Source organism: Lolium rigidum, chromosome 3 (assembly GCF_022539505.1).
Source record: "Lolium rigidum isolate FL_2022 chromosome 3, APGP_CSIRO_Lrig_0.1, whole genome shotgun sequence".
Classification (NCBI taxonomy): Eukaryota; Viridiplantae; Streptophyta; class Magnoliopsida; order Poales; family Poaceae; genus Lolium; species Lolium rigidum.
This window is the reverse complement of record NC_061510.1, coordinates 130,301,192-130,310,778: the sequence shown is the minus strand read 5'-3', so window position 1 is coordinate 130,310,778 and position 9,587 is coordinate 130,301,192. Positions and strand designations below refer to the sequence as shown.

At 43.3% G+C, this 9,587-nt stretch overlaps 1 protein-coding gene across 1 annotated transcript; it reads right to left on the bottom strand.

Annotated features, from left to right (window-relative positions):
- Positions 1-252: 252 nt before the first annotated feature.
- LOC124702327 (ribosome biogenesis protein BOP1 homolog) lies at positions 253-6,637 on the bottom strand. The gene is made up of 17 exons (XM_047234456.1): positions 6,523-6,637; positions 6,300-6,407; positions 6,023-6,177; positions 5,517-5,634; positions 4,952-5,053; positions 4,499-4,658; positions 4,210-4,318; positions 4,007-4,109; positions 3,733-3,883; positions 3,464-3,596; positions 3,281-3,387; positions 3,126-3,196; positions 2,977-3,037; positions 2,467-2,694; positions 2,218-2,302; positions 1,238-1,416; positions 253-621 (listed from the first exon to the last, which is right to left on the bottom strand). Exons 1-17 carry the CDS (start codon positions 6,613-6,615, stop codon positions 536-538), a joined length of 2,049 nt encoding a protein of 682 aa, XP_047090412.1. The 5' UTR covers positions 6,616-6,637; the 3' UTR covers positions 253-535.
- Positions 6,638-9,587: the final 2,950 nt, after the last annotated feature.

The window sequence follows — 9,587 nt, the reverse complement described above, 5'->3', positions numbered from 1 at the left end:
AGGCAAGCTGGTATTTCTGGAACTTTTGAGCCAAGATAACCGCAAGCACGAAAGCAGATAGGTAAAAGTAGAAGATAGTGTCGCCAAGGCGGCATCTCCACCATTTCAACAATCTCAGTAACTATAGATGATCGTGATGATTCGCTGCTGAGACCTAACTGTCACCAAACACACTGAGAAGTCTGAAGGAGATAAGACCGTGCATCAACCATTGTAGCTGCTGGCTAGTTTTTTCACAAAAACAAACAAGCCTGAGAAAATCTGCTGAAGAACATTAGACGGCATTGAACAAAAGCTACAGCTTTGTGACGGTACAGGAGTTGCCTGTGGAATAGCTCAAACTAACCTTTCCATTGCTTACACAGGTACACTCTCATCTAACTGTTAATAGATAATAAGTAAAAATGATACAACAATCACTCGAAACAAAACTGGGATAGCAAGTATAATGACTGTTCAGCATTCATCATCCTATGGAGCCCTGCCGAAATTGCCTGCTGAAACTGATGTACTATCTTCCTTTAAAGCATCGTCACTACTCGCAGTAAAGCCTGATCACGGAGTCAGCACCAGCAGTGAACAACCACGGCTGCCTTGGGTGGAATTTGCAATCCAAAACACCTGCACAGGAACAAAAGCAAAATCTTCTAGTCAGATAATGCCTTGCAATATTTAAATGGCAACATTGTGTGGTAATGCAAAATAGCCCAAGTCATTGTTATAACACAAGTGTAGTTCTTTTGGCAACATCAGAAGATAACCTAACTACATATTTCCATCTACGCATAATTCTTTTTCTGCTAAAATCTTGAATTTGCAGCAATACATCCTTGTGGATCCAAAATACTAAGACTACTTGGTCCAATTGACTGAATCTAGCTTTCTTCCTTACGAATATATATATGTTATTATTTCAATTTAACAAGGCACATTTAGCCAACACACTCAGCACGATCCTATTCTGTGTCTGATTCTCAAAAATATCCAACCACCAAATATTCACTTCAGTTCAAACTGGCGTCATATGAAACAAGGACCGCACAACATGAGGTTCAATGCAAAACATTTGTGACTTGCATCCTTCCAGTGAAAAGCATAATAATGTATAACCGAGTTCAAGCACTGTCATATAACTGCTCTGATTATGGTTAAAAATTACAAGTGCAAACAAGAATCCGCGGACGGAAGATGTAGCAGAATTCAAATCATGAAAACCAACTGATGTATGACTGCATACCTCTTCTATCTGAGCTCAAGTGGCCACGGAGAATCTCCAATGGCACGATAAGTGGGTTCTGGTTGAGATCAGCATAGACCATTCCATGGAACACGTATGCTGTACAATCCTCAGACGATGAAGCGAAAAGAGGGTATCTCCGGTGGAAAGTAACATTGGTTATATCCTTCGAGTGGTTCCTGAAATAAAGAAAATGAATTACAAGAAATAAATTTAGACAGAGCAGTAAAACTAGTGGGTACGGTCCAAAAAATAACTGTGTCCAATGGGATTTCAAAAAAACAAGGCAATAACTAGAACCGGAGAAAATGAGATGAGAACATTCTTTACAGTACACACTATTTGAGAACAGTAGAGTAAGCAGTGGAAATCATTGACCTTTACTCCCACCATTTCAATGAATAAGGCCTATTTTTTTCAAAAAGTCAAACCAAAGTAAAGTTTGACGTAACTTTTAGAAAAAAACTATCAACAAATATGATTATACTATTAATACTATATATCATATGAAAATATATTTCATGATCTATCTAATGATATTGATTTTGTATTTTACATGTAAACATTTTTATGTAAAACTTGGTCAAACTTTACATGGTTTGACTTTCCAAAAATAATAAGACTTATTCATTGGAACGGAGGTAGTAACAGACAACACTTGTGCACATTAAGGTGCTATCGAGAAGGAAAAGTTAAGCATGACTCGAAGGCAAGTGTAAAGGAGTAATCAGCAGCCACATCAGATGCAAAAGCATGTGACCCACATTGTCATTGAGTAATCAATGGCACACTATGTGATACAGATTCTAAAAAACATTAAATTGGCAGAACTAAATATGGACAAACAAAAGCAAAAGTAACAGCAACAGCAACTGCCTAGAGCACTAAACTTGGCAATGTATCTAAAAAGATCTTCAACAACTGTGCACGAAAAAAAAAAATACAGAACCAAAGAGAGTTCAAGGTAAGAGAAGTCGTACTTTAACTTCTTGTATGGTTTCGTAGATAGATCGGTATCAAACCAGCACAATTTACCATCTTTGCTTCCCACGATAACGTTATCACCTGCATGAAAGAATTGCATAGTCATCAGTATGGCAATCCAACAAACAGTGTTGCACTACCATTAGTTCTAACAACTGATTTACAGCTCAGATTAACAAAGACAACATGAACCAACAAAAGATCTATCAACTGGTAAATTAGTATACAGTTGATTTCATACTTACCACCAGGATGGATGGAGATAGAGGAAATTTCACGGAGACCTGACTCCAGTTTCTTGACTACCTCTGCCTTTTGGAGATCATAAATCTGAACAAATTTCTTAGTAGCAACAAAGAACATCTTTTGAGTTGGATGGAATACTGCTGCAACAGGGAGGCCCGGCAGTTTACGGAAAGGATGGTGAGAATGCTTCTTTGAGAGCTGATGCAACAGTACTGCCCTTGATTCACGTACAAAGGAATTAAGGTAGACAATAGGAAGAATAAATCTTCAAAATGTGAAGAATCTGTGTACATATCTACATTACTGAATTGAAAGAACCCACACAGCACACAACCGTGACACAAAGAAAATAGCATTTTTACTGGGGCACAAACTGTAATTAGAATGTTCGATGACCGCTGAAAAAATGAACTAGAGAAATTTCTTTTTAAAGCATATTGGTTATTGTGCTCTTGCACCACTTAGAAATTAAACGAAGAAAAAAAGATATGCTTAATGAAAAAGGATATCAGTTGGCACAACTGTGGTGAAATAGTCTCCCTTTGAATGCCACTCCACAGTTGATGCAGCCTGAACAACAAAACAGATGGTAAGAGTGAGAATAAAAAATCTTAAGCATTTGAAAGGAGAATGACAAGCAACTCTTAAGTATTTATACCTTATGATGAATCAATGTGATTCCATCAAATTTGTCATGCCTCACCCACCGCACAGCTGGTTTCTTATCATCTGCAATATAATAAAAATATTTATAAGAACTAGTACCTAGTAGTGATACATCATAAGAACTGTTAGGGTGACAACTACTCTTACCAGCATCTTCTTCCGGAGCTGATTCATCTATATGGAGGAGCTGTTTTGTCCTCATTTGAGTTTCTTCATCCCCCACCTCAGCGTTAAGAAGCAGAAGATCGTGGCCACTGTATCAAATAAGATTAATGGTAAGAATGTGCAAAGCTAGAAAAGAAAATATACTTGGGAATGGCAAAGGCGTACACAATAGCAGCCAGAACGGGCTTATCAGGTGAAGGATTCCACGAAATACGATGGACATCAGCGCCAACATTGAAAACCTTAAGACAGCGACCAGTTTCAACCTCCCAAACACGAATTGTTCCATCAGATGAACCTTAAGGAAAGAAGAAGAAACATCAGAGTTCAAAGCAAATTAACGAATAACAGTGAGTTGATTACCATTTGGATCATCAGCACATTGTCCACATATGTATTCAGTAAGAACATAGATACATATCAACATTCTATACCTGAGGCTATCCATTGCCCTGTTGCTTCAACTGACAGTGACCTCACTGGACCACTATGGCCCTTGAACTCAAGGTAACACGTTCTTGGATATGGCCTGAGATCTTTTTTGCTAGGCAACTTCGGCTTGAGTGACTCAGGATCAATGTTAATCTGAAGATTGCCAGATAATCATTATGCATCAGGAAAGAACATCACGCTAATAAATGATAAACTGGAACCCAATCAATGAAGACCCACATATAATCATTAAAAGAAGATAGGTCCTCCACTTACACGCTTTTTGCGAGTTCTAGGGCATAGATAAAGATCTAGGCACCGATCAAATCCTTCCCTAAGTGCCTTCTCATAGGCAGGTACACTTCTGAGAGATTCAAATCTGCATAATCAACAGCACAATATAAAGGGATCACAAACCAAAGTTTCCTCAGATGAATCAGACCAGAAAAATCATAATGGCAATGCAAATGAAATTATACCGTCGTGGGATGAACTTTGGTCTGTCCTCCTCATACATAAGTTGGTACGAATCTATTTCCTCTTGCGTGGGAACATATTCAACAGAAGGATTATATGACTCTTCATGACCTGAATAAGATAAATTAATGGCATCATACATAATGAATAGAACTACTACAACGGAACATAGATGCCCAGTGCAACTGTATCACATGATTTTAATAGAACCAGAGGTCATCATGTCAAAACAATTGCCGAAAAGCTTTTCATGTAAGCATGAAAGGACATTGTAAAATGATGGCATGGTACCTGGCAAATTTGGTTTGGGTGCGGGGATGTAGCTCAAGCCTTGCCTCTTATTGTCTGCTGTATCAGTGTCATCTCCCCACAAGAGATAATAATCTGGCTCATCCTTTGGCTTATCAAACTTGATCCAGCCTTTACGAATGGCTCTAACAAGTTTAACAACCTGCCAACAAGAACATTGTACTAAAAGGTAAAGAAAATTTCCCAGGTATTAAAGCAGAGTCAAACTATGACAACCCAACAATCACTGGTTCATTGTGGCAAAAATTTCTTAAATCATTCCATATAAGATACAATTCAATGGGGGTATTTAGCAAGATACTTCAGCTTGAAAGAACAGACTAACAAGCCACACATCCAGTTAGTTATATTCTTACAACTTTACAAGAGATTAAAGAGCGTGTAAATTTAATCAAATGCTCTAAAATAACATAAAAGAGGAGACTGAGGATATACCTTCTTTTGCTCCCACTTCGAGGGCACAAATCGCCTCTTTGGCTCAGGAGCGTTAGAAAGCGGATGACCTTTACCATCATATTCAAACCAGTCAACATAATCCTGAGAGAAGTTTAATCAGTCCATGTTGAGCATTATAGTTAATCCTATAGAAAATGAAAAGAAACCATAAATTGAACTCCCTCTAGCCTTAAATACTTGTCTCAGATTCAATGAATCTAGACACATTTTGGCCTAGATTTTGAGTAAACCCGCGACAGTATTTAGGTCGAGAGGGAGTAGAAGAATTAACTGCAATTTGCATGCATGTAGATAATATCCACTAACATGTTAATTGTTAAATACTATGCTTAGTTTATACTTGCATATGGGCCACACATCCGCAAAGAATAAGCATTATGCATGGTGAACATGGATCCACTTCTGAAGTTTATCATAATAAATATACAAGCGTAGTGATGGTACCAGACATAAACATTAAGATGGCCAACAGGGTTGTTTTTTTTATAGTCGTCACAAAATGAGCAGTTCAAATAAACGCAATAGTTTTGGCAGTCACACTTACTGGATATGGATCAACACTGGCATGTGGAGTCTTTCCCTTCAACAATCTACTAATTATCTTCGCTTCTTCCTTGGTAATCTGCACCTCCTCGTCATTATAGGCATCAATGACCTTTCTCCTATACTTGGCAACAGCAGAAAGCAAGGACAGGGCATTTAATTAGTAACAAAAAAATAAGATCCACCTAAGCTAGCATCAGAAAATGTATGAATGTAAGGACAAATCAATGATGGAATACAAATTCGTCCTCATATTGAAGTGCTACAAAAGGAAATCTGGAGCACTGAACCAAGACGCTTTTCAAATATCAGAACTGCACGTAAGCAAGCTAGTTTTCGAGTATGACAGGGTTGAGATGGCAAAAGTACATATACTGATATTATTACATGATGAAAGCAAAACTAAGTCATCAGCTGCCCACTTCCGTTTTCACTGGCAGCAGAACTAAAGTTGCAGCATGCGTGAAGCGACAAACACTACAGAAAACCGAGTTCCAAGCCCCATACCAGTTGGTATCGCTGTCAGCATTCCTGAGCAACGTATCGATGCGTCCCTCCCTGTCGCGCTTCTTGATCTTCTTCCCGTCGATGTCGTAGCCGATGTGGTCCTCGTCCTTGTACCACGCTAGCGGCACGTCCCCCACAGTGTTCCGCGGCCCGGCCTGCGTCAGGCAAAGAGCAACGATACTCATATAAACTTTTTCGAGCCCCTCGGAAAGCACGCACCTAAAAATGGCGGATTATGTAAGGCGCTAGGCAGAGCACTGCAGAGCGACTGAATCACCTCGTCCTCGGAGGAGTCGCTCTCCCCTCCCGCCTCCGCGTCTTCCTCCAGGCCGTCGTCGGAGTCGAGGCCGGAGCCCTCGCCGCTGTCCTCGAACGACAGCGAGCCCTGCGGCAGCTCGAACAAGCCACGCAAAATCGTCAGGTTTATCCGACGAAGAGGTAGAGGAGAATAGGCGTGATAATACGTCGAAATCGACGGGGGAGTGGGAGGAGCGGCGGACCTCGTCGTCGTCGTCTTCGGACCAGGCGGTGTCGCTCCACGGCGAGTCGTCGGAGGAGAGGTCGGCGTTGTCCTCTCCGTCGGGGCGACCCATTCCGGCCGGGACGGGGAGGGTTCTGGGGCTGTGGTGCGGTGGAGGAGGAGGAGGAGGAGGCCGCCGCCGGCTAGGGTTTTAGCAGGGGTGGGGAAGAGTATTGTTTTGCTCGATGGAAGAAGAAGAAGAAAGCCATGATGATGCCCACTAAAACACGGGCCGGGCCAGGCCGGGCCAGGCCAGGTCAGGCTTCTTTTGAAAAATTCAAATCATTTCAACCCAAACTCGCAGAATAGGCTTTGCACCGCGGCCCAGCGAACCTACTACTTTTTTTATTTTTGTGTGAACTAATGTTTTTTTTCTTAGTCCACCGAGATTCCTTCTTTACAAATTGATTGGCATATATTTGTCTAGGTACGGATGTATCTAGAGGAAATAAATATTGCTAAGTCATTGTTAAGAACCATCTGACCTCAACATGCCATCCGCGCAAATTCAAAAGGGCCGAGATGATGTTAACTGAAATCTCATTAATGTCAATTATTATTTCTAAGTCAACGAAGCTAAGCTCATTCCAACGAATGGAAACGGGACGTGGTAAGAAAATAGAAACATGATAGAATATATAATTAACTATAAGTTAAGAGGGCGTGTACATTCCACCGGATTTTTTCTGAGAGTGTATTATGTGCAGCGGGGCTCAATGAATTTTTTTTGCTGGATTTAAGTCATGTACCAACTGTTCTTGTATTTTCTTTTACGAAATTTTGTGGGTACTTTCGACGTGGTGCACATGGTATGTTCTCCACATAGGCAATCCTGCATAGACTAAAACTCCACAACACCAAAAATTTCACACACTCAAATGACGGTGTTCCTGAGAACCAAGTGCTAGCTTGGTGGCTAGAGCTCTAGATGTTGAGCCATCCCACCCGGGTCGAGTCGCAGAAGCGCTCGTTGACCAACATGGTGCTATTCCGTGCTGAAAATTCGCACTCTGGAGAGGTCTCACTTATCTAATAACGTATAGTTAAGGGAAGAATCATTCCACCATTGATCAACGTTTTTTAAATAACGGTGTTCCTCTAGTTATGCATTTGTTTCTCTTGATTCGAATCTTGCGACGCAATGGCTCGTCGAGAAATGAGAACGGATGTGTTTGGAGTCAGCGGTAATCGATCTTGCACTTTGTCTTTGGCACTCTCAGTCTCAGCACGACGCTTCACATGATGGCGTGAAGAAGTTACCGGTGAGTACGACGAAATTAAGCAATGAGCATGCAAAGCCTATTTTTCGATCAAGGAGCATAGCCCCAGCCTCTGCATCCAAAGGATACACACAACTTTCTTCTTTATTAAATTATTCGCAATGTCGTACAAGGGAAATACAAAGATCAACTCGAAGCCACCTTTCTAGCGACAACTTGCTATACCTACGATGAAGGGGAGACCATGAACAAGGCCATACTCCCTAACGGTACACCAACACACATCATCCAAGAATCAAAACCCTGAGGGTGCGCCATTGCCCACTACACAGAGTTCGCCACCGCCATCTATCTCGAACCCATCTCCAAGTGAAATCAACGCATTGACCATGCCAGGCCCGCCGTAGATGTCACCATAACACCAAACAGCTTCACCATCATGCACGCGTCCAACAATCCTCCCCGTCTTCAATACCCCGCAACTCCACGCCGCTGAGAAACATCGACGACATCATGGTAGATGAACACCACTCCACCAAAAACCACCCCCATCTAGCCACTACTCCAAAAACGATGCCTCGGGAGGTAACACGACGCAGGGTGCGCCGTCATCGTCCGATCTTGGCTGGATCTAGGGTTTCCCCTGGAGCAGCACGAGTGAGTACCCACGGACTGCGACGACGATGCCTTCAAGAAGGAAGCGACGCTTAACGCCGCCATCGCCCGCCAATCATGGCACGGTTTTCACCGACAGCCGCAAGTCCCCTACTCGGCGAGAGCGAATGCAGAGGCCAGCAAAGATGATGCCTTCGCAAGGGAACGACGCCAATAGCCACCGCCATCATCCGCCAAGAATGAAGTCAAGGCTCGGTGTTCACCGGTGGCCCCTTCGCCGCAAACTCGTCGTCGACTAGATCTTCATCACCAGGGTAGAGGGATCTCATGATCCGCCACCCCAGCAACCAACCGACCTCCTCCGGCGAAGAAGAAGGCCGCCTCCACCTTCGAACCTGAGGCTGCTGCCCCGAGCATCCTCGTACCGCGGGAGAATCCCAGGGTCACCCCTCGCACCAGCGAAAAGCGGAGGGGATGGTGCCATCCACCACCAACCGCCACCGGTGTGCCACCGCCGGGAGGTAGGGGAGGTGATACGTCTCCGACGTATCGATAATTTCTTATGTTCCATGCCACATTATTGATGATATCTACATGTTTTATGCACACTTTATGTCATATTCGTGCATTTTCTGGAACTAACCTATTAACAAGATGCCGAAGTGCCGATTCGTTGTTTTCTGTTGTTTTTGGTTTCAGAAATCCTAGTAAGGAAATATTCTCGGAATTGGACGAAATCAACGCCCAGGGTCCTATTTTGCCACGAAGCTTCCAAAAGACCGAAGAGGAGACGAAGTGGGGCCACGAGGTGGCCAGACTATAGGGCGGCGCGGCCCAGGTCTTGGCCGCGCCGACCTGTAGTGTGGGCCCCTCGTGACGCCCCTGACCTGCCCTTCCGCCTACAAATAGCCTTCGTCGCGAAACCACCGCACCGAGAGCCACGATACGGAAAACCTTCCGGAGACGCCGCCGCCGCCAATCCCATCTCGGGGGATTCGGGAGATCGCCTCCGGCACCCTCGCCGGAGAGGGGAATCATCTCCCGGAGGACTCTACGCCGCCATGGTCGCCTCCGGAGTGATGTGTGAGTAGTCTACCCCTGGACTATGGGTCCATAGCAGTAGCTAGATGGTTGTCTTCTCCCCATTGTGCTTAATTGTCGGGTCTTGTGAGCTGCCTAACATGATCAAGATCATCTATCTGTAATTCTA

What these genes read in the sequence shown, in the direction of transcription:
- LOC124702327 (XM_047234456.1), bottom strand. Translation starts at nt 6,615, where the DNA reads ATGGGTCGCCCCGACGGAGAGGACAACGCCGACCTCTCCTCCGACGAC. An exon ending in GCGACTCCTCCGAGGACGAG is followed by an intron (nt 6,178 to 6,299) that starts GTGATTCAGTCG and finishes TGCCTGACGCAG; the next exon opens with GCCGGGCCGCGGAACACTGT. An exon ending in AGCTCCGGAAGAAGATGCTG is followed by an intron (nt 3,197 to 3,280) that starts GTAAGAGTAGTT and finishes ATTATATTGCAG; the next exon opens with ATGATAAGAAACCAGCTGTG.